This window comes from Budorcas taxicolor, chromosome 15 (genome assembly GCF_023091745.1).
Source record: "Budorcas taxicolor isolate Tak-1 chromosome 15, Takin1.1, whole genome shotgun sequence".
NCBI classification, from domain to species: Eukaryota; Metazoa; Chordata; class Mammalia; order Artiodactyla; family Bovidae; genus Budorcas; species Budorcas taxicolor.
The window spans coordinates 21988871-22014448 of NC_068924.1; the positions used below are offsets into that span (position 1 = coordinate 21988871).

At 37.0% G+C, this 25578-nt stretch overlaps 1 protein-coding gene across 1 annotated transcript in view; it reads left to right on the forward strand.

The window, feature by feature from the left end:
- BCO2 (beta-carotene oxygenase 2) overlaps positions 1–23059 on the forward strand; it is a 65998-nt gene extending 42939 nt beyond the window's left edge. Inside the window, exons 6-12 of the mRNA XM_052653165.1 lie at positions 1483–1611; positions 3551–3711; positions 4641–4808; positions 19089–19226; positions 20109–20291; positions 21216–21326; positions 22934–23059. Coding sequence (XP_052509125.1) covers positions 1483–1611; positions 3551–3711; positions 4641–4808; positions 19089–19226; positions 20109–20291; positions 21216–21326; positions 22934–23047 — 1004 coding nt within the window. The 3' untranslated portion in view covers positions 23048–23059. The remainder of the gene's footprint in view (positions 1–1482; positions 1612–3550; positions 3712–4640; positions 4809–19088; positions 19227–20108; positions 20292–21215; positions 21327–22933) is intronic.
- Positions 23060–25578: the final 2519 nt, after the last annotated feature.

Here is a 25578-nt window from a genome sequence, read left to right on the forward strand (position 1 = left end):
GGTCTTGACTCAAATGCCACCTTCGTAGTGAAGCCTTCCCAGATGACCATAATTTAAGTTGCAAATAGTAGCAGCCCACATCCTTACACACTCACTTCAAATTCCCATTCCCTTGTTTATTCCTTATTATAGTTCTCATCTGATGCATTATATTTTTACTTATTGTTTGATTTTTTTAAAATTTGAGTTTTATAAAAGAAGAGCCTTTTGTCTATTTTGTACACTATTTTGCTGTACACAAGTGTCTGGAATATGCTACTTAGGAGAGCACTCTTAGAAGAGTGCCTGGAGTATAGTTGACACTCAGTCAGGGCTTCCCAGGTGGTGCTAGCAGTAAAGAAGCCTCCTGCCAATGCAGGAGACTTAAGAGATGCAGATTGGATCCCTGGGTCAGGAAGATCTCCTAGAGGAGGAAATGGCAACCCACCCCAGTATTCTTGCCTAGAAAATCCCATGGACAGAGTAACCTGGTGGGCTATGGTTCATAGGGTTGCAAAGAGTCAGACATGACTGAAGTGACTTATCTCTCAAGGAGCTGCTGATAAATGAGTAGGGAACCGGATGGTTATCCTGTTCCAAAAGAGGTGAAGAGATTGTGAAATTCTATAAGTTACAGGTTCTTCAGGACCTACGTTGGCACTTCTAACACCAGAAAGATAATTCAATATGATCTCAGTATTTGTTCATTCACTGAGTTATTTAACAAACATATGTTCTTAGTCAATCCAACAATAGTTTTTTATAGTTTACCTACAGGTCAGTGTTTGGTACTGAGGATGCCAAGATGTGTCAGACATAGTTCCTGCTCCAGAAGAGCCTAGTCTACTAGGAAACAGATAAATACACAGAGAATTATAGTAAATGAGATAAGTACTATGACAGTGTAGAATATAATCAGAGCATAAAGGAGGGGCAACAAATATCTTTGGATGGGAAAGTCTGCTTAAGGAGTGGGTACCTGAGTTGATTATTGAGGAAGTAATAATAGTCAGATGAATAATTGCATGGGTGAATGTTGATAAGATGGGAGGAGAGGGGACCCAAAGTGACCCCAAGCGTCTAGAAGACTGAAAGGAAGAAGTTGGACATAAGTACAAATGGAGACTGTAGTTTTTGGAACTGGGGAGTGGGGAGATGGACAAATAGAATTTGAAGATATTCCTGGCTGCTATCCTATCTTTTCCTGTGAAGCTGGGATTGAGTTCATCTTCAGAGAGCTAGAAGGGAACCGTTTGTGAATATTAAAATACAATAGCTGTTGGTTGGTTACTTTGTGTATGTTTCAAAACCTTAGCTAATACTGTTTATAAAGTTAATATATTTTTTATATCCATGTCTTTGAAATAACCCCTTATGAAATATATGTGTCATACATATTGCATAAATCTTTTAATTGCTTTTGCCTAGTCTACAAATACAAGGGCTATCTTTTATTCTTCAAATGTATGTAAAACAGTTAAGATAGGACTTTCCATGTTCCAGGTTCCTGCTATAATGTTATTCGGGTTCCTCCAGAAAAATCTGACCTTGGGGAGACAATCCATGGAGCCCAGGTGATATGTTCTATTGCTTCTGAGGAGGGGATGAGACCTTCTTACTACCACAGCTTTGGTGAGCTCATAAATAAGGCAAAATTTGATGGGACCTGCCTTAATGTCACTGTTGCAGGGGAACTACTTTTGGAAAATAGTGTGTTAATATAGTTTATCAGAGTATGGTGGTAAGAGACCAAGGTTGTGTTTTGATGTGAATTAAGTTCATTCTGTTTAGTCATGGATCGCTTACCCTAGCCAACTGACTGATGGAAGAGATATTTTAATACAAGCAGTTATGAAAAAGTTGTTAACAAGTTTTTCATTAATTGACTGCTCTAGGAAACAGCTGTCAGTTTAGGAAGTTATCAGTTCCTTCCCAGCACATTGAGTCAGGGAGAAATAGGCTGAGATTTAGTCACCCAACTATAATTCCACTTAAGTTCTCTATGAAGAACAGCCTCTCCCTCCAGCCCCCTGCTCCAGGATGAAACAATGAATAACCCCTAGTCATAGAAATTATCTCTTTGGTTTGTTCTGTATTGTGTTGTTTGTCATTGAATAAATACAAAGGAAAAATATACCTTTATGCATGTTTCCACAATAGAAGCTATGGGCTTTGGGTGATTATGATGTGTCAATGTAGATGCATCAGCTATCATAAATGGACCACTCTGGTGGAGGAAATTGGTAAAGTGGGAGCTTCGAGTGTATGGGGATGGTGGTATATGGGAATTCTCTGTACTTTCCCCTTGGTTTTGTTTTGAGCCTAAAATTGCTCCAAAAAATAAAATCTTAATAAAAAAAAAAGAATTAACCATAAAAAATGGACAGAATTCAGTATTTTAGGTGATTTTAAAGACCACAAATAATAATCATGTTAATATTTTTGGGGAGGGAAATTCATATTCCACTTAGATTGCTTCAGCTTTTTTACAGAATGTTTATTTTTTGCATTGTTAACTATTATAGCCAATCTGCTCCTGGATCCTTACCTCCGGTGTAAATAGCAAAAGGATTAAGGAATGAAGCTCTAGATCATAAATGACAATTTAATATAATGCTTCCTAAACCAAAACAATTTGAAAAGGAAGAAAAAAAAAGATTAAAATATGCAAGTTGAGGGCATTCAACCCAAGCTATTCTAAGAAGTTCCTGTTTTTTTTTTTTTTCTGGGACCTATGACTTTATTTCTTTTTTTTTCTTCCTTTTTAAAAATTTATTTATTTTTTAATTGGAGGTTAATTACTTTACAATATTGTATTGGTTTTGTCATACATCAACATGAATCTGCGGTATATGGGAATTCTTTGTACTTTCCCCTTGGTTTTGGTTTGAGCCTAAAATTGCTCCAAAAAATAAAATCTTAATTAAAAAATAAAGAATTTAACCATAAAAAATGGACACGGGTATACACGTGTTCCCCATCCTGAACCCCCCTCCCACCTCCCTCCCCATACCATCCCTCTGGGTCATCCCAGTGCACCAGCCCTAAGCATCCTGTATCATACATCGAACCTGGACTGGCGATTAGTTTCATATATGATATTATACATGTTTCAATGCCATTCTCCCAAATCAACCCCTCTCCTTCTCCCAGAGTCCGAAAGACTGTTCTATACATCTGTGTCTCTTTTGCTATCTCACATCAGGGTTATCGTTACCGTCTTTCTAAATTCCATATATATGCGTTAGTATACTGTATTGGTGTTTTTCTTTCTGGGTTACTTCACTCTATATAATAGGCTCCAGTTTCATCCACCTCATTAAAACTGATTCAAATGTATTCTTTTTAATGGCTGAGTAATACTCCATTGTGTATAAAAATTCCTGTTTTTATGTAGGAACAGAAAATATATATAGCAAAGCTGAGAAATGATGAAGAATTATTTCTGATTGGCATTTGTTTAGGTCAGCAGTAATATGTCCAACTATTCTGACAAGTCCCCATAACTGTTGCATTTCAGACATCTCTATTTTGCCAAATAACATTTTATTATTTACTTGAACCATTTTAGGAATGACAAGGAACTACATCATCTTCATTGAACAGCCTCTAAAGATGAATTTGTGGAGAATCATCTCTTCTAAAATTCGAGGAAAGCCCTTTTCAGATGGAATAAGCTGGGAACCCCAGTATAATACACGGTTTCATGTGGTGGATAAGCATACTGGTCAGGTAGAGAATTTTGACTGTGAATGATTAGACGTGAAGGCTAATTTCCATATCACTGATTTTTGCCTTGTTGGGTATTTTTTACATAAGCCACTCTTAATTAAAGGATATTGTCTTCTTCCATAAGGAGGGCTAGCGATTTATTTTTAATTAATACAGTGAATTTTGCATATCAGAAAATTATAGGAAATGGTTTTATCCTTTAAATTATCTGATTCAATTACAAAATGAATTGACAATAAAAATGACGTCTAGGAAATCCTCTTAGCATGTTAGCATGGATTTTTCTGTATAATAATATTTGCCAAAGAGAATATTGTTCATGCAGACATCTTCTGTAACTTTTGCTATTATATTTTTATTAGTTGCTTTTATGACATTTTGATATACAAGTATGATAATATCACCAAAGTCCAAAGTGTATCGGCTAAATATCTTTCTATAGATGCCTGATAAATAGCATTATTATATTTGTCTACTTTTTAACCCCTTAAAGAAATAGTATCCCAAATTTACTGTAGTCCCGCATATAATTTCATTACCAAAAAAATCCCGTTTTAGTAATGAGAGCATTTTCCAGAGAATTAGTCACTTAATTTATCATAAACTTTTCAATAGAAGTATTTTCTATTTAACCATGTACTAAAGAGTTTAGGATTTATTTTTTCTTCAAAATATTGGGCCATATTTCATGAGAACTTTGAAGTTAGTTAAATCAGTTGATTGATCTATATCAAAATAGCCTCAGTTTATTGATTAATATGAGATGAGATGATTTTAAATCAAAACATATTTGCTACTACATTCCAAATTCTGGTTTTTATACCTACCAGGCCTATTACTTAAAGGGAGAGAAATCTTAATTTGAACTTTGTGGATCCGTACCCTAAAGGAAATAAAATATCTCTTTCTCATTGTCTGTGTTCCTGCAGCTTCTTCCAGGAATGTACTTCAGTAAACCTTTTATTACTTTTCACCAAATCAATGCCTTTGAGGACCAGGGCTGTGTCATCATTGATTTGTGCTGTCAGGATGATGGAAGAATTTTAGAAGTCTACCAACTACAGAATCTTAGGAAAACTGGGAAAGAGCTTGATCAGGTAGAATTCTCTGATTTGTCAAGAGTGGTCAAAATAATTTTGATCTAGCCAAGTTCTGGCTTTGGGCTTGAAATTTGCGATTTCTCTTGGCTTTTTGGCAAATAAAGAGGGAGAATGGTTTTAAATCATTGAAGACACAAGTTTGTAATTTATTTATTTAATACTTCAAAATAATTTGAAATATGTACTTAATGCTTAACAAATAAAACTTATATTAAAGAAAACCAAGAAATATGTTTTGAAACACTTGTGATTAGTTCCTTGTTACTCTTGAGCACTAAACATGCTTATATTTCTTAGAAGGGATAGTAAAATGGTAAGCAAAGCAAAACTATAATATTAATCCTTTGATAAAAGAAAATGTCTTAGTTCCTCAGCTTGAAGGGATTCACTTTTTCCTGATAATCAATCTAAGGCAGAATTTTTCCTTGGATTGTGTAATGAAAATTGTTTTCTGCTACAGTAGTTTTATTTTTTAATTTTTTAAAAACATTACTTTTAAGGTTTACTTACATTTACTTAGCTTACTTATGTTATTATACCTGTATGGTAGGTCTTGATATATACAGTATAAGGCCTTTAGCTCCTTTCTATTTAAAGATTGCCTCAGTTTTTGTTGGCCTTTTGCATTTCCATAAGTTTTAGAATCAACTTATTAGTTTTTGTAAAAGCAAACAAGAAAACAAACCAAAAAAAACCATAGTTGGGATCATATTGTATGATCTGTATAGATTAATTTGGACGTAACTGACATCTTTACAATAATGAGAAATATTGAGTCTTCCAACTCATGAACAGAGAATATCTCTCCATTTAATCTTTTAAAATATCTTTTTAAAAGTTACCTTTACATTAACAAAATTTATTCTTTTTATTTATTTGGCTGTGCTGGATCTTCTGGGCTTTCTCTAATTGCAGTGAGCAGGGGCTACTCTTCATTGTGGGGCACTGGCTTCTCGTCGCAGTGGCTTCTCTTGTTTCAGGGCATGGGTTCTGGGCACATAGGCTTCAGTAGCCGGGGCTCATGGGCTCAGTAATTATGGCTCACAGGCCCTAGAGAGCGCAGGCTTTAGTAGCTGTGGTGCACAGGCTCAGAAGTTGTGGTGCCCTGACTTTAGTTGCTCCTCAGCATGTAGAATCTTCCTGAATCAGGGATTGAAACTGTATCCCTTGCAGTCACAGGCAGATTCTTGCCCATTGTACCTCCAGGAAAGTCCTGAATCTTTTAAAATTTCTTGAAGTAATGTTTATAGTTTTCAGTGTGAGGAGATTACATATCTTTAGTTAAAGTTATCATTAGGCAGTTAGAATGTTTTGAAACTGTTGTAAATGTTATCTTTAAAACTTTCATTTTGTTTTTGACGATATGTAGAAATGAAGTTGATTTTGTATATTGATCTCATATTTAGAGATTTAGATTGCTAAATTCACTTATTTTGATCTGTAAATTACTTTGGATTTTCTATGTATACACTCATATTATCTGAAAATGATGACAGTTTTATTTCTTTCTTTCCAATTCTTATGCATCTTATTTTATTCTTTTCTTAGTGTACTAGCTAAGACTTCAACTTGAAAAGAAGTGCTGATAGCAGTAATTATTTTCCCACCTCATTTGGAAAATGTTTAATAAATCACCACTAAGTATGAAATTGCTGCAGGTATTTTTATAGATACCTTTATCAGATTGTTTTAATGGTACCTTTCAATAAACAGACGTGGTCCAGTATATCAGTATTTTCCTTTATGAGTAATACATTGTGAATCCTGTTTTGGACATCTTCCTATGACAAAGTCATAGAAATATTTTATGTTATCTTCTAGAAGAATTTTTAATTCTAAAAATTAAGTATCTATATATATTTATATTTTCTTTCTGGACTTCATTTTTTAGCATATCATCATTAGCCATTTGTTCCACTTTATTTCTCTCTCTCTCTCCTTTCCATCTGAACTTTCTTTTGGTTGAAAGGCATGATAAGCTGTTACCAGCCTGGGCTCAGTGGCAAAATCAGTTTATTTTACATATATCTATCCTTTTAAAAATCTTTTCCTATTTAGGTTATTAAACAATATTGAGCAGGGTTCCCTATGCTATTTAGTAGGTCCTTGTTGGTTATCTGTTTTAAATATGGTAGTCTGTATATGTCAATCTCAAACTCCCAGTTTATCCCCTCTACCATCTTTCTCCTTGGTAAACCATGAATGCTAATTGCTTCAGTCATGTCTGAGTCTGCAAACCCATGGACTATAGACCGCCAGGCTCCTCTGTCCATGAATACTGGAGTCGGTTGTCATGCTCTCCTCCAGAGGATCTTCTGGACCGAGGGATCAAACCTGCATCTCTTATGTCTCCTGCATTGACTGGCAGGTTCTTTACCACTAGTGCCACTTGCAAGCCCCTTGTAAACCATAAGTTTGTTTTCTATGTCTGTGAGTCTGTTTTTGTTTTGTAAATAAGTTCATTTGTATCATATTTTTTAGATTCCACATACAAGTATTATCTTGTGATATTTGCTTTATCTGATTTACTTCACTTAGTATGATAATCTCTATCCATGTTGCTACAAATGGTATTATTTCATTCTTTTTAATGGCTGAGTAATATTCTATTGCATATATGTTACACATCTTCTTTATCCATTCTTCTGTTGGTGGACATTTAGGTTGCTTCAGTGTCTTGGCTGGGGCTTCTCTGATGGCTCAGACGGTAAAGAATCTTCCTGCATTGCAGGAGACCCAAGTTTGATCTCTGGGTCAGGAATATCCCCTGGAGAAGGGAATGGCTACCCACTCCAGTATTCTTGCCTGGAGAATTCCTTTGCAGAGGAGCCTGGCAGGCTACAGTCCATAGGGTTGCAAAGAGTCAGACACAACTGAGTGACTAATGCTTTCACACTACATGTCTTGGCTTTAATTTGTATTGTAAACAGTGCTGTAATGAACATTGGAATGCATGTATCTTTTTGGACCGACTGTGTCTTTTTTTTTTTTTTTTCTTCTTCTGGATATAGTCCCAGGGATTGCAAGATCATATGGTAGCTCTATTTTTGTCTTTTTAAGGAACTTCTATACCATTCTCCATAGTGGCTATACCCATTTACATTCCCACCAACAGCGTAGGAGGGCTCCCTTTTCTCCACACCTTCTCCAGAATTTCTTGTTTATAGTCTTTTTGATGATGGCCATTTAGAGTGGTGTGAGGTGATATCTCATTGTAGTTTTAATTTGTATTTCTTTAATAATTAGTGATGTTGAGCATTGTTTCATGCATCTCTTGGCTATCTGTATATCTTCTTTTTTTTATTTTTTAAGTTATGAAAGTATGACAACACATTTACAAGAGACTTGGAAAATACAGAACAAGTTACAATATACTCCCACTATATATTACAATTATCTTTTTAAGTAGATAAATTAAGATTTTTAGTTGGAGTTTCAATATCAAACTCTCAAAAATTAATAGAATGACCAGAGAGAAAAGTGGGATGATACAGTAGACCTGAAAAGCAGTGTGAACCAATTCAACATAATTAAGATTTTCACACAACAGTGGGCAACAGGTTCAATTCAATTCTATTCTGTTCCAGTACCCATAGACTATAAACCAGGAGACACTGGAACATATCCAGGGACATAAAACAAGGTGCAAGGATTTTGTTGTCTAAAGTTACTGAAATCATACAGAATCCGTTCTCTTATCACTGTTATACTGGAAATAAATATCAAAAGCTATTTGAAGATAACCCACATATTTTCAAGTGCAGTGTGACATTTCCCAAGAGAGAACTTTTACTTAGTCATTGAAAGCCTCAATAAAATTAAAAGACTGAAAAAACGCAGAGGGTGATGGCAGAGAAGAAAGTATTTAAATGAGAAATTAGTATCAAAATGAGAAATCACTATCAAAGATACTTTTAAAATGCCATGTATTTGGAAATTAAATGTATACTTTTAAATGATGGGTGTATCTAAGAAGTCATAACAAGGAAAATTAGAAAATATTTGTAACAGCATAAAGATGAAAAGAGAATTTATCAGAATTTGTTGCTTGCAGCTGAAGCTGCTCAGTGCAATTAAATACAGTGTGGAGTCTTGAGTAAGGTATAAAAACAAACAATGGACACTAACATAAAATTTTGTGAAATTTGAACAAAATTTATACTTTAGTTATTAACTGTTGTTGTTCAATTGCTAAGTTGTGTCCAACTCTTTGTGATTCCGTGGGCTGCGGCATGCCAGGCTTCCCTTTTCCTTCACTATCTTCTGGAGTTTGCTCAAATCCATGTTGACTGAGTCACTGTTGCTATCTAACCGTCTCATCCCCTGCTTCCCTCTCCTCCTTTTGCTCTCAGTATTTCCCAGTATCAAGGTCTTTTCCAATGAGTTGGCTTTTCTCATCAGGTGGTCAAAGCATTGGAGCTCAGCTTCAGCATCAGTCCTTCCAATGAATATTTAGGGTTGATTTCCTTTAGGATTGACTGGTTTGATCTCCTTGCAGTCCAAAGGACTCTCAAGAGTCTTCTCCAGTATCACAATTCAAAAACATCAGTTCTGTGCTCAGCCTTCTTTATGGTCCACCTCTCATATTTACATGACTACTGGAAAAACCATAGCTTTAACTATATGGACCTTTGTCAGCAAAGTGATATCTTTGCTTTTTAATACACTGTCTAGATTTGTCATAGCTTTCCTTCCAAGGAGAAAGCTTTTTTTAATTTCAGACTACAATCACCATCAGCAATGATTTTGGATCCCAAGAAAATAAAAGCTGTCACTGTTTGCACTTTTCCCCCTTCTATGTGCCTTGAAGTAATGCAATGATCTTAGTTCTTTGAATGTTGAGTCCTAAGCCAGCTTTTTCACTCTCCTCTTTCAACCTCATCAAGAAGCTCTTTAGTTCCTCTTCACTTTCTGCTGTTAGAGTGGTATCATCTGCATAACTGAGGTTGTTGATATTTCTCCTGGCAATCTTGATTCCAGCTTTTAATTCATTCAGTCTGGTATTTCTCATGATGTGCTCTGAATAGAAGTTAAGTGAACAAGGTGACAGTATACATCCCTGACATACTCCTTTCCCAATTTTGAACCAGTCCCTTGTCCCATGTCCAGTTTTAGCTGTTACTTCTTGATCCACATACATATTTCTCAGGAGACAGGTAAGGTGATCTGGTATTCGCAACTCTTAAGAATTTTCCACAGTTTGTTATGATCCATACAGTCAAAGGCTTCTGCATACTTGATGAAGCAGAAGTAGATGTTTTCTGGAATTCCATTGCTTTCTTTATGATCCAACAAACATTGGCAATTTGCTGTCTATCATATGTTAATCTCCTGTTTTTTTTCTTTACAACATAGTATTTCTTTATTTTCTCAGAATTGCATTTGAAGTCTAAACCTCATTCAAAATTTTTAAATTCACTAAGATAATAAGTTTTCTAGACTTTTAGCAGTAATACCAGATGCCAGAATGAATGGAACTATATCAAAGTATTGAACAAATATAAATGATAAATCTATCATTTACAGATGGAATCAAGATGTCATAAAATTTTTAGCTAGACCAAAATTCATGTTTTCTAATATATATATTATCTTATACATATATATGTCTGCATATATATATACAAACCTTTATAAATATATGTGTGTATATATATATATGTATACAAAAGCTTTTATACTACACTAGATAAAGGTTTGAAAAAGAACAACAAAAGGAGAGAGATGGAGAAGTAGGAAAACAAACTAAATAAAATGGTAGCACTGAATGTGAAATAGAAAAGTGAAACAAACTAAATAAACGTAAAAGATCATCATATAGTCCAGTTGTTTTTAGACATGGCTGCTCATTAGAATCATATCTGGAGCTTTGGAGAGAGAAACAACACTTGGGTATTTGTATTTTTCAAAAACTTCCAAGATTTTGCATCTGGATTTTCAAAAGTGATTACAAGTTTTTCTATTAAATGGTAGTTTCAGTGTTATGGAATCCTATTATTTTCTGTTGACCAATCATGATACAATGGTATTAAACGAATAATAATTACATAATGGGAAAGATGTTATCAGTTTTCACAAACAATAGCCAGACCAAAAAAAAAAAAGATAATTATAATTACAAGCCATAATGGAAATATGATTAGCCAAACAATATAAACCTGCTAGAACTAACACCCCCAAAAGATATCCTTTTCATTATAGAGGACTGGAATGCCAAAGTAGGAAGTCAAGAAACACCTGGAGTAACAGGCAAATTTGGCCTTGGAGTACAGAATGAAGCAGAGCAAAGGCTAATAGAGTTCTGCCAAGAGAATGCACTGGTCACAGCAAACACCCTCTTCCAGCAACACAGGAGAAGACTCTACACATGGACATCACCAGATGGTCAACACTGAAATCAGACTGATTACATCCTTTGTAGCCAAAGATGGAGAAGCTCTATACGGTCAGCAAAAACAAGACAAGGAGCTGACTGTGGCTCAGATCATGAACTTATTGTCAAATTCAGACTTAAATTGAAGAAAGTAGGGAAAACCACTACACCATTCAGGTATGACTTGAATCAAATCCCTTATGACTATAAAGTGAAAGTGAGAAATAGATTTAAGGGACTAGATCTGATAGAGTGCCTGATGAACGATGGACGGAGGTTTGTGACATTGTACAGGAGACAGGGAGCAAGACCATCCTCAAGAAAAAGAAATGCAAAACAGCAAAATAGCTGTCTGAGGAGGCCTTACAAATAGTTGAGAAAAGAAGAGAAGTGAAAGGCAAAAGAGAAAAGGAAAGATATACCTGTCTGAATGCAGAGTTCCAAATAACAGCAAGAATAAGAAAGCCTTGCTAAGTGATCAATGCAAAGAAATAGAGGAAAACAATAGAATGGGAAAGACTAGAGACCTCTTCAAGAAAATTAGAGATATCAAAGGAACCTTTCATGCAAAGATGGGCTTAATAAAGGAAAGACATTGTATGGACCTCACAGAAGCAGAAGATATTAAGAAGAGGTGGTAAGAGTACACAGAAGAACTGTACAAAAAAGACCTTCACGACCCAGATAATCATGAAGCTGTGATCACTCACACTCACCTAGAGCTGGGCATCCTGGAATGTGAAGTCAGGTGGGCCTTAGGAAGCATCACTATGAACAAAGCTAGAGGAGGCGATGGAAGTCCAGTTGAGCTATTTGAAATCCTAAAAGATGACGCTGTGAAAGTGCTGCACTCAGTATGTCAGCAAATTTGGAAAACTCAGCAGTGGCCACAGGACTGGAAAAGGACAGTTTTCATTCCAATCCCAAAGAAAGGGAATGCCAAAGAGTGCTCAAACTACCGCACAATTGCACTCATCTCACGCGCTAGTAAAGTAATGCTCAAAATTCTCCAAGCCAGGCTTCAGCAATATGTGAACCATGAACTTCCAGATGTTCAGGCTGGTTTTAGAAAAGGCAGAGGAACCAGAGATCAAATTACCAACATCCGCTGGATCATGGAAAAAGCAAGAGAGTTCCAGAAAAACATCTATTTCTGCTCTATTGACTATGCCAAAGCCTTTGACTGTGTGGATCACAATAAACTGTGGAAAATTCTGAAAGAGATGGGAATACCAGACCACCTGACCTGCCTCTTGAGAAAACTGTATGCAGGTCAGGAAGCAACAGTTAGAACTGGACATGGAACAACAAACTGGTTCCAAATAGGAAAAGGAGTACGTCAAGGCTGTATATTGTCACCCTGCTTATTTAACTTCTATGCAGAGTACGTCATGAGAAACGCTGGGCTGGAGAAGCACAAGCTGGAATCAAGATTGCTGGGAGAAATATCAATAACCTCAGATATGCAGATGACACCACCCTTATGGCAGAAAGTGAAAAAGAATTAAAGAGCCTCTTGATGAAAGTGAAAGAGGAGAGTGAAAAAGTTGGCTTAAAGCTCAACATTCAGAAAACGAAGATCATGGCATCTGGTCTCATCACTTCATGAGAAATAGATGGGGAAATAGTGGAAACAGTGTCACATTTTATTTTCCTAGGCTCCAAAATCACTGCAGATGGTGATTGCAGCCATGAAATTAAAAGACGCTTGCTCCTTGGAAGGAAAGTTATGACCAATTAGACAGCATATTAAAATCAGAGACATTACTTTGCCAACAAAGGTCCGTCTAGTCAAGGCTATGGTTTTTCCAGTAGTGAAAACCCAGTAGTATGGTTTTTCCAGATGTGAGAGTTGGACTGTAAAGACGGCTGAGTGCTGAAAAATGATGCTTTTGAACTGTGGTGTTGGAGAAGACTCTTGAGAGTCCCTTGGACCACAAGGAGATCCAGCCAGTCCATCCTAAAGGAGATTAGTCCTGGGTGCTCATTGGAAGGACTGATGTTGAAGCTGAAACTCCAATACTTTGGCCACCTGATGCAAGAGCTGACTCATTTAAAAAGACCGTGATGCTGGGAAAGATTGAGGGCAGGAGGAGAAGGGGATGACCGAGGATGAAATGATAGGATGGCATCACCGACACAATGGACATGGGTTTGAGTGGACTCTGGGAATTGGTGATGGACAGGGAGGCCTGGCGTGCTGTGGTTCATGGGGTTGCAAAGAGTCGGACACGACTGAGTAACTGAACTGATCTGAACTGAACAATATAAAATAATTACATAGAATTTGAGGGGTTAACTAGAGTGATGTGGTCAGTAGAAGTGCATACATGCACACATTTTCATCTGCCCAGCCAGTTGGTGCCTGTAATCTATTTACATTGAAGGTGATTATTGATATATATGCTCCTATTACCAGTTTCTTAATTGTTTTGAATTTATTTTTTGTAGGTCTTTTCCTTCTCTTATGTTTCCTGCCGAGAGAAGTTCCTATAGCATTTGTTGTAAAGTTGGTTTGGTGGTGCTGAATTCTCTTAACTTTTGCTTGTCTGGAAACTTTTCATTTCTACATCAAATCTGAATGAGAGTCTTGTTGGGTAGAGTACACTTGGTTGTATGTTCTTCGCTTTCATCACTCTAGATATACCATGCCATCTCCTTCTGGCTTGTAGAATTTCTTTCTACAAGCCAGATTTGAGAAATCAGTTGATAACCTGATGGGAGTCCCCTTGTATGTTATTTGTCGTTCTTCCTTTGTTGCCTTTAACATTTTATCTTTGTCTTTAAGTTTTGTCAGTTCAATTACTGTGTGTCTCAGTGAATTCCTCCTGAGGGTTATCCTGCCTGGAACTCTCTGTACTTTCTGGACTTGGTTGACTATTTCCTTTCCCATGTAAGGGAAGTTCTCAGCTTTTATCTCTTCAAATATTTTCTTGAGTCCTTTCTCTCTCTTTTCTCTTTCTGGTACCCCTCTAACTCAAATGTTGGTGCATTTAATGTTGTCCTAGAGGTCTCTTAGGCTGTCTTCTTTTTTTCAATTTTCTGTTTTGTAGCAGTGATTTCCACCATTCTGTCTTCCAGGTCACTTATCCTTTCTTCTGTTTCAGTTATTCTGCTATTGATTTCTTCTAGTGTATTGTTCATCTCTGTTTGTTTGATCTTCAGTTCCTCTAGGTCTTTGGTAAACATTTCTTGCATCTTCTCTGTTCTTTTTCTGAGATCCTGGATCATTTTAACTAGCATTATTCTGAATTTTTTTTCTGAAAGTTTGCCCATCTCCACTTCATTTAGTTGTTTCTGTGGGGTTTCATCTTGTCCATTCATCTGGGACATAACCCTCTGCTTTTTCATTTTGATTAACTTTCTGTAATGTGCTTTTCATTCTAGCTGCTGTGATTCTGCTGTGATTCTAGCTGCTGTGGGATTTTGGTTCTTCTTGCTTCTTCTGTCTGCCTTCTGGTGTGAAGTGATATCTCATTGTAGTTTTGATTTGCATTTCTCTAATAATGAATGATGTTGAGCATCTTTTCATGTGTTTATTTGCCATCTGTTTGCTTTTGAGAAATGCCTGTTTAGGTCTTTTGCCCATTTTTTGATTGAATTGTTTGTTTTTTTGGTATTGAGTTGCATGAACTGCTTGTATATCTTGGAGATTAAGCCTTTGTTAATTGTTTCATTTGCTATTATTTTCTCCCATTCTGAGGGTTGTCTTTTGACCTTGTGTATAGTTTTCTTTGCTGATTTAGCACAGTATATTATTAGTTCTTTTAATTCTTTCCAGACAATGGAGGGAGTCTGGAACACTTTAACTCCATTTATTATATTCCTGATATTTATGCTACTGTTTATTATATATTTTAATTCTCTCTTTATATTAACCCCTGTAAAGCATTATTATCAATGTTGTTTTATGTAAACGTAATTACCCATACTACCCATTTACCTACATCAGTACCTTCTCTTGCTCTTAATTCCTTATTGCCTCTCTGAGTGTCCATGTGGTATCATTGTCTTTCTGACTGAAGAACATCTTTTACTATCTTCTTTAGTTCAGATATGCTGATGAAATCTCTATTTCTGTTTGTTAGAAAAATGTCTTTATTATACCTTCTTTCTTGAAAGATGTTTTCATTGGATAAAGAATCTAGGTTTTTATTTTCTTTCAACACTGTAAAGATATTTTATTGTCTTCTGATTTCTGTTGAGAAATCAGTTGTTAGTTAAAAGCTTTGCTCCTTTGTAGTTGATCCATTACCCCCCAAAGATTTTCTCTGATATTCTGAAGTTAGTACTATGATATTTTTCAATATGATTTCCTTTTGCTTTATTTTCTTAAGTATTTTTGAATCTATGATTTGATGTCTTTCATTAGCTTTGAAAAATTTCACCCATTATTTTTAAAAATATCACATCTAATAAATCTTTTCTCTCTTTTCCTTCTGGGACTAGAGTACACATATGATACCCCTCTTTACTGTAGCTCTCTGTTGCTTATGTTCTTTTTTAGTATCTTCCATCCTTTGCTCTCTCTAAGTATCTTGCTTTGGATATTTTCTTCTTATCTTACCATTCAAACTTTCTTTCTTCAGCTGTATGTATCCTGCTCTTAAAACTAGGCACTATGGTCTTAAACTCATTGCTTTTTTCACTTCTAGAACTTTGATTACCTTCTCTTTTATAATTTGTGATTCTCTGCTATAACCCCAATTTAAAATAATTTCCTCCAATGTATTCAGAATAGTTAAAGTTTGATAACTCTATTATATGGATCCCCTGCATTTCTATAATCTGTTGCTTATCTTTTTTTTTCTTTAAATTATACTTTGCTGTCTTCTTAAGTGCTGACTAAGTTTTATTCTATGCAGAATATTGTGTTTGAAAAATTTTAGGAGGAATATTTGGAGACTCTGTTGTCTTCCTTCAGATAAGATTTTCATTTGTTTCTGGCAGATGGCTAAGGTACATTATCAATTGCAGATATTCTCAGTCTAGTTATAAAGATTGAGATACTTTGAAACATGACACAGTTGCTGCAAGAGCTGGACTGTTTTTGTTTATTCTTACTTCTAGGTACAGCTCGAGGGGTCCTGACCAAAAGAGCTAGAGTTTTATCAAGACATTCCCTTCTTGTCCCTCTAGCTTTTCAAAACTATCAAAATCTCTTCTCATTAGGGTCAAGTGATGAGGGAGTTGTTGTGGCAATATCCTTATAAAAGTGTAGCATGAAGGACCCTGGTAATGATAGAACTGTTCTGTATCATGAATGTGGTGGTGATCATATAAGTTTACATATGATAAAATTTACACACACAAGCACACATAAGTGAATGCATGTTAAATGAATAAAATCTGAATAACGTTGGTGGATTATATCTATGTAACTTTCCTGGTTGTGATATTGTAGTGTAGTTATGAAAGAAATCATTGTTGAGACTTCATGAAGGATATGTGAGACCTCTCTTCATTATTTATTTTTTGTGTGGTAAAATATACATAACACAAAATTTACCATTTGACAATTTTATGTGTATAATTCAGTGACATTAAATGTAGTAACAGTATTGTGCAACCAGCATCGCTGTTCATTTTCAGAACTTTTTCTTGATCCTAGGTAGAGGCTCTGTACCCATTAAATAACAGCTCCCTATAGCCTCCGTCTCCCAAGGTTGTGGTAGCCTTTATCCTACTTTCTGTTTCTATAAATTTGTCTATTTTATGTACCTCATATAAATGGAATCATACAATATTTCTTCTTTGGTGTCTGGCTTACTTAATTTATCATAATCTTTTCATGGGTCGCTCATGCTGTAGCATGTATCAGAATCTCATTCCTTTAAAAGGTTTAATAATATTCCTTGTATGTATATACTCATTTTGTTTATTCATCTGTTCAGGGACGTGTGGGTTGTTTTCAGCTTTTGGCTATTATGAATAATGCTGTTATGAACATTGATGTACAAGTATGTGTGTGAGTCCTTGTTTTCAATTCTTTTTGGCATATACCTAGAAGGGAATTGCTGGATCATATGATAATTCTATATCTAACTGTTTGACGAACTGCCAAATTGTTTTTTAACAGCAAATGCACCATTTTACATTCCCACCAGCAATATACAAAGGTTCCACTTTCTTTACATTCTCAAACCACAAACACTTGTGGTTTCTGTTTTTTTTTTTTCTTGGTAATAACCATCATAATGAGTGTGAAGTATTATCTCACTGTCATTTTGATTTGCATTTCCCAATGACTAATAATGTTCAGCATCTTTTCCTATATTTATTCACCATTTGTATATCTTGGTGAAATGTCTAGGTGAAATGTCCTTTGCCCGTTTTAATATTAATTGTTTTTCTGTATTGTTTCTTACAGCTGCATATGGGTCTGCAATAATCTCAAAATGAAAAAGTTTAATAAAATATGTTTCTTTTTTCTTAGCCTTTCAACTGCCTCTTCTTAAAAGTAGCTGATGTCCTTAGTGGAAATTTGCCCCCAGTATGTAGTTTCTATCTGTGAGTTTCCTTTTCTTTTCAAATCTATGCTCTATTGTTCTTTGTTGGCTTTTTAGCTCACCAGTGCCTTCAAACAGCTGTTTTAAACATTTTGTCCACCTTTTCTATCTGTTATCAATGAAATGGTTGATCCATGCTGCCTAACTCACCACTATTGGAACTCTCTTTTTGTTCACCTTTGGTTTTGCAAAAGACCAAACAAGTTAAAATAAATTTAAAAGTAAATTTTTTAAGCTAATTCTTTTTAAAATTATTTATTTGGTGGCACTAGGTCTTAGTTGTGGCATGTGGGGTCTTTGATCTTCATTGTAGCATGCATGATCTTTAGTTGTGGCATGTGAACTCTTAGTGTGGCATGTGGGCTATAGTTCCTTGACCAGGGATCAAACCTGGAACTCTTGCTTTGGGAGCATGGATTACTAGCCACTGGACCACCAGGAAAGTCCTCAAAGCTAATTCTTTATGAAGCCTAAAAACAACACTAAAGCTTTACTTAGTAGGAGTATTGAAAACAGTTCTGCATGATACGGAGGTAATATGGACTAGGTATATAGGATAAAATGATACAATTTATTCCCCATCTTAGAGTATTTCCAGAGAGGAAGATGTGCTTAAACCATTCTTACTGTCAGAAAAGACACTTATTTTATCAGGGTCTCCTGCTTAAACGTCATCTCTGCAGAGCGGCTGTGTTGAGGGGTCCCCAAAACCATTCTTTGTTTTGATGATCCATTAGGAGGGCTCATAGGTCCCAGAAAAATCAACAGAAAGGAAAGATATATGGGATGAAGTTTAGAGGAAACCAGGGGCATGCTTCCAAGAGCCCTCTCCTAGGACTTGCCTAATTGCTCCAGCAACTGATTGTGACATGTGTGAAATGCTGCCTGCCAGGGAAGAGCACCCAAGCTGGTTGCCCAGAGTGTTGGGGATCAGCACATAAGCATATAGCCCTACATGAGTAATTTCAATCACTGAAGTTCCAGAGCCCCATAGAGAAAGACCAAACCTGAGGAAGGAAGCAGCCATTTTACTCTCTAGTCACTCACCCTTCAGTGTGTTTCTTAATGGTACTTATCATTATCTGACTTCAGCTGTATAATCATTATTTATTTGATACTACATAAGTAGCATATATTTTATTTCTTATCTATTACCATTCTTCCTCCACTAGAATATAAGTCCAGAAACTGTTTTGTATTCCCAGTGTCTAAAACAATGCTTGGTCTAGAGAAGGTACTCAACTGATATTTGATGAGTAAATGAATGAATGAAAATGATTGTTTATGCAGTTACTTAGAAATGCCAATAATGTTGGCTGGATCTCAATTATTGGGATGTGCTGTTATTCTATGCATGACAGTTTTCTCATCTGTTTACTTCTCTCTCCTAAACAGGTCTATAATTCAATAGCCAGATTTTCCCCTCGAAGGTTTGTTTTGCCCTTACATGTCAATTTGAATGCCCCTGAGGGAGAGAACCTCAGCCCGTTGCCCTATTCTTCAGCCAGTGCTGTGAAACAGGCTGATGGAAAGGTATGCTATGAATGGATATTAGCCTAAGACTTTGAGCCTCAGCAGTGTTTCTTTATTCACTAATAAAGTAGTGTGGCTATGTAGTGTGGCTGTTCTCCACAATGTTTGGTGCCTAGTAAGTTTCATAACATTCAGCTGAGCAGGATCATGGAGCATGGCTTGCAAAAGAGTTGCAGAATTCTAGGTGGGAGTGAGCACCATGTTTACCTATCCCTTTTGTGTTTTCTCCACTCCAGTACTCTTGCCTGGAAAATCCCATGGACGGAGGAGCCTGGCGGGCTGCAGTCCATGGGGTCGCTAAGAGTCGGACACAACTGAACAACTTCACTTTCACTTTTCACTTTCATGCATTGGAGAAGGAAATGGCAAGCCACTCCAGTGTTCTTGCCTGGAGAATCCCATGAACGGAGGAGCCTGGTGGGCTGCAGTCCATGGGGTTGCTAAGAGTCAGACACGACTGAGCAACTTCACTTCACTTTTGTGTTTTCCTATCACTTTGTGTTTTCCTATCCCTTTTGTGTTTTGAAAGAGGTTTATACAGCTTTCAAAGTGTCGTGCCCTGTCTAAGTATTTAAGATTGGCACTGACCATCCCCACATTTTAGAGGGTTTGTGCTTACATATCACTATATAGCTATCAGTGTCTCAGCTCTAGTAAAATAAAAGCCCATGTCCACCTCCTATGCCATTTGACAACTTAGTCACAAAACCCAATAATCTTTTATGTGTTCTTATGTATGATGAAAACAGAAACAATATTTTAAAAAATGATGTAGAACCTCAGTTCTCAAGCCCTGTCATAAACTTTTATATAGTGTTAGCCCCCACACTGACCTGAAGAAAGTAAGAATTAAGCAATCAGTTCTTTTGTGCCCTTTCTTAGATTTGGTGCTCTTATGAAAATCTATGTCCTGAGGCCCTAGAAGAGGAAGGAGGTATTGAATTTCCCCAGATCAACTATGGCCAATTCAGTGGCAAAAAGTATCAGTTCTTCTATGGCTGCGGCTTTCGGCATTTGGTGGGTGATTCTCTGATCAAGGTTGACGTGGTGAACAAGACGCTGACGGTAATGAAATTCCGCTTCCTTTTCTGAACTCTTTAAAGACCTCTTCTGCCCTTTGAATTAATTCCTGTTTTGTTTAAGGTAGATCTTGAGATTTTAAAATAGTTAAGCAGCTACTTACTTTTTTTAAAAAAAAGACTTTTTATTTTATATTGGAATATAGCCCATTAACAATGGTGTGATAGTTTCAGGAGGACAGCAAGGGGACTCAGCCATACATATACATGTATCCATTCTCTCTTAAGTTCCCCTCCCATCCAGCCTGCCACCTAACATTGAGCAGAGTTTCTTGTACTAACATTAGGACCTTGTTGGTTGTCCATTTTAATTGTAGCAGTGTGCACCTGTCAATCCCAAACACCCTGACTATCCTTTCCCCATATTCTTTTCCTAGCAATCATGTTTGTTCTCTAAGTCTGTGAGTCTGTTTCTGTTTCATAAATAAGTTCATTTGTATAATTTCTTTTTAGATTCCACATACAAGGAATGTCAAATGATATTTCTCCTCTCTCTGACTTACTTCACTCAGTATGACAATCTCTAGGTCCATCCATGTTGCTCAAATGGGCAGCCACTTACTTCTGTTAAATCTGAGAACCATGGAATTAGGGGTATGTTCCCTCTAGGGAATCTAAATGAACCACAAGCCCAGAAAAATAATTCTACGCTTGATGGTATTTTGAGAGAAATCATGGGACACATCTATTTCCGGTTGATGGGAAATTATAACTATACAAATTGTGTTTGATGATGATGGAATTTGCCACTGCAAAGGCTCCCTCTCCTACATTCAATTCAGTAAGCCTGATTCTTCCACTGTTGGACTGTTGTATTGGCAGCCAAATTCACGCTGGGGCTGACAAAAGCTATCGAACACTTCCAGCTCATAACCAGTCTTCTATCAAATACTTTTTTGGGGACTTACAGGTTTGGAGAGAAGATGGCTTTTATCCCTCAGAACCTGTTTTTGTTCCAGTACCAGGAGCCAATAAAGAAGATGATGGGGTCATTCTTTCTGTGGTGATCACCCCTAACCAGGTAAATGTATTTCCACCACTAGACAGAAAGAAAAGTAGCACTGGGCCTTTTGAGGGTTATATTGAGTGATGCTGTTGATCATTTATTTTTATTCCAGTTTGACACCTTCTCCCTTTTGTTTCTCTCTTTATTATTTAGATACCCTTTTATCATAATTAGTACTTTATTACAGTTTTAAAATTCTACTTGTAGAATCATAATAATTTACATTTGGATAGGAATTTATTTACAAACTACTTTCATACATATTATCTTATTTAGTCATCAAAACAGCTTTGTGGGTATCATTTTACACATGTTGAATTTGTAACTTAAGGAAGTTGAAAGAGACTTGCATCAAATCTTATAGTTGTAAAGCCAGTATTGAAATCCCAATCTTCTGAATTCTAGTTCAATATTTTATACCACCCTCTGTGCTGCCAGTTTTAATTGAGAGACCCAAAAATCTAATGTGATAGCCTCCGACTTAATGTCTCAATAATCTTGATATCTAATTTCTTGTCTAGAGAAGCCTTGTGGCTGATAGATTCACTCTGAGTTCCAACTTTGATCATTTATAAGTAGCTGCCTAGGTATAGGATCAAAAGCAGAGACATTACTTTGCCGACTAAGGTCCGTCTAGTCAAGGCTATGGTTTTTCCTGTGGTCATGTATGGATGTGAGAGTTGGACTGTGAAGAAGGCTGAGCACCGAAGAACTGATGCTTTTGAACTGTGGTGTTGGAGAAGACTCTTGAGAGTCCCTTGGACTGCAAGGAGATCCAACCAATCCATTCTGAAGGAGATCAGCCCTGGGATTTCTTTGGAAGGAATGATGCTAAAGCTGAAACTCCAGTACTTTGGCCACCTCATGTGAAGAGTTGACTCATTGGAAAAGACTCTGATGCTGGGAGGGATTGGGGGCAGGAGGAGAAGGGGACGACAGAGGATGAGATGGCTGGATGGCATCAGTGACTCGATGGACGTGAGTCTGAGTGAACTCTGGGAGTTGGTGATGGACAGGGAGGCCTGGCATGCTGCGATTCATGGGGTCACAAAGAGTCGGACACGACTGAGCAACTGAACTGAACTGAACTGAGGTATAGGATTGTGATGCTTTTTAAGGTTTTGGTGAGAAAAGTGTGATCAGTTAGTGATGTCAGCCATGGGCTTAGAACTTAGTCTTCATGCAGTATATTTGCCACTCCTGTAATTAGACCAGGGCAAATCTCAATCTGCCTTGCAATGCTACCTTTTGAACAGCTCCAGAATAACACAAAATGGAGGCATTTTATTTTGGGAGAAAGAATTTTTATAGCTCTTAGGAGATGGAAAAGGGGCAGGTAGGAAGATCCTTAAACCCAAAGAGATTCTATGAAGGTGATAGATATAAATGTAATTTCTTTGCTCTAGGTATGAACTTCTTCAGCTATAATTTCCTTTTTTTCGTTCAGTTCATCATTCTGCAAACACTTAGTGAATGAATCAGCAAGCCACTGTGCCCAGTGCTGGGACTAGATATAAAGATGAGAAAGATGGTCTCTCCCTTAGGAATTTTACAGCCCACTAGAGGAAACAGATTTCTGATAGGAACAAAGAGAATTTTCAGTATTGTCTTTCCTTTTCTAGAATGAAAGAAATTTTCTCCTTGTCTTGGATGCCAAGAACTTTGAAGAACTGGGCCGAGCCGAAGTGCCTGTGCAAATGCCGTATGGATTCCACGGCACCTTCGTGACCATCTGATGGAATGCCCACAAGCTCTGTGAACTACGTTTGAACGAATGTGCTCGCTATGTAAGAGAGAGCAAAAGTGTACCTTACCTTCCAAACAGTAGACATCTGCTTTTAAAATTTCTGTTAAAAATTGAATTCATGAGATAATTATGGTGTTATATTTTCTTAGGGATTGTCAGGGAATGTTTAACAGGAGGATTCCTACATGTTGTTTCTCACAAGTCCTTCGTTTCTTTTTAAGCGGAACAGCACACTGCTCCCAGGAATTGGGGTCATTGTGTGATACAGGTTTAAATCTTTAGAAAACATTCTCTTTATAACAAAACTGCTCAGTCTCAATCCCCTTTCTTGAGATATGGACTGTCTCCTGACCTTGTGACCATCATTGTCCCTTGGTAACGGTTACTGTACATTTGGTTTTCTGATCTTTATCATTGACTAAAGAAATTCCTTGTACTACAGACTATATATACTCAAAGAAAAATCATTAAAGCACCTTTGCTCCATTAGAGATTGGGTCCCTGTGTCTTTCTTTCTTTCTTTCTCTCTCTCTCTCCGGCTGATTCCTTGGAGCACAGAGACCCGTCTTGCTCACTCTCCTTCCCAGGCTTCTGAGACTCTCTCAAGAAGGCACCCTATGCCTTCACCCCTCCTCGAGAGGGTGCCCGGTGCCTTTGTGAGAGACGCAAGTCCTGTGTCAAGGACTTTATCGGTTTTCTGTGTAAACCAGGGAGTATCAGCCTTTTTCTCTCTTTCACGTTCTTATCGTTGCCTCCGGACCACCAAGTCCCAGTCCATTAAAGGACCCCAACAAGGGATCTTCTTTGAAAACCTTAAGCATTGATACAACTTTTGAAGAGAGTTTTAAATTTATATTTACTGGAAATATCTTATGGGTAATAAAGATACATGAAAGAAAAACTAGACCTGGATCAAAAACTAAAAATTGTCACCACCAGATAGATGGGTAACAGAGGTTCTCATACTTGGAAGAAGAAATAAAAATAAATATAGCTAGTAAAATGTGAATATAGGTCTGAAAAATCTCTGCCTTTTTTTCCATCACAGTTTACCTGTTGCTTCTAAGTAGTCACAGAGGATGTCATGCTTGCATGCTCCTTCTAAAATACCTACTTTTCTGCTGTCCACAGCAGATGCCCCTGCAGTTGAACCACCAACTACCACCTCCTATCCTGCCCCCAGCTCAGGCTTGGGAGGCTGTTGTTTTGAGAGATGTTGTTAAAATCAGGCATTTTCCCTAATCTTCAGGTGTCTGGTTCTTCAGAGATTCATGAAAGGTTGGTCTTAGTTTGGTACAAAAGTAATTGCCGTTTCAGACCATAAATTTTAAATCATTATAACTAGGCTCAACACATCTTTATTAATCAAAATAGGAACCATTACAATTAACACATTTTTCCCAATGAGAAATAAGTGTTAAAATCCATGCTTCAGGATTCAGTGAATTCTTGGAAATCATTTTCTGCCTCCTGCTGCTTGTAGAAGTGTTTTCCTTGGAAAAAGTTGTCGAAATGCTTGAAGAAGTGGTAGTCGATTGGCAAGAGGTCGGATGAATATGGTGGATGAGGAAAAACTTCAAAGCCCAATTCATTCAACTTTTGAAGCATTGGTTTTGTGACCTGCGGTCTGGCGTTGTCATAGAGAAGAATTCGGCCCTTCCTGTTGACCGATACTGGCTGCAGACCTTGCAGTTTTCAATGCATCTCATTGATTTGCTGAGCATACTCTCAGATGTAATGGTTTCACTGGGATTCAGAAAGCTGTAGTGGGTCAGACAGGCAGCAGACCATCAAACAGTGACCATGACCTTTTTCTGGTGCAAGTTTGTCTTTGGGTTAGATGGACATGGGTTTGGGTGGACTCTGGAAGTTGGTGATGGACAGGGAGGCCTGGCGTGCTGCGGTTCATGGGGTCGCAAAGAGTCGAACACGACTGAGCAACTGAACTGAACTGACTGAACTTGGCTTTGGGAAGTGCTTTGGAGTTTCTTCTTGGTCCAACCACTGAGCTGGTCACCGTGGGTTGTATAAAATCCACTTTTCATTGCAAGTCACGATCTGATTGAGAAATGGTTTCTTGTTGCACAGAATAAGAGAAGACTATACTTCAAAATGAAATTTTAAAAAATTTCTGGTCAGCTCATGAGGCACCCACTTATTGAGCTTTTTCACCTTTCCAATTTGCTTCGAATGCCAAACAACTGTAGAATGGTCGACACGGAGTTCTTCAGCAACTTCTCGTGTAGTTTCAAGAGGATCAGCTTTGTTGATTGCTCTCAATTTGTTATTGTCAACTTCCGATGGTCAGCTACTATGCTCCTCATCTTTGAGTCTCTTGTCTCCTTTGCAAAACTTCCTGAACTGCCACTGCACTGTATGTTCGTTAGCAGTTCCAGGTCCAAATGTGTTGTTGATGTTGCAAGTTATCACTGCTGCTTTACTGCCCATTTTGAACTTGAATAAAAAATATATTTGAATTTACCTTTTGTGTAACATCATTTCCCTAGTCTAAAATAAATA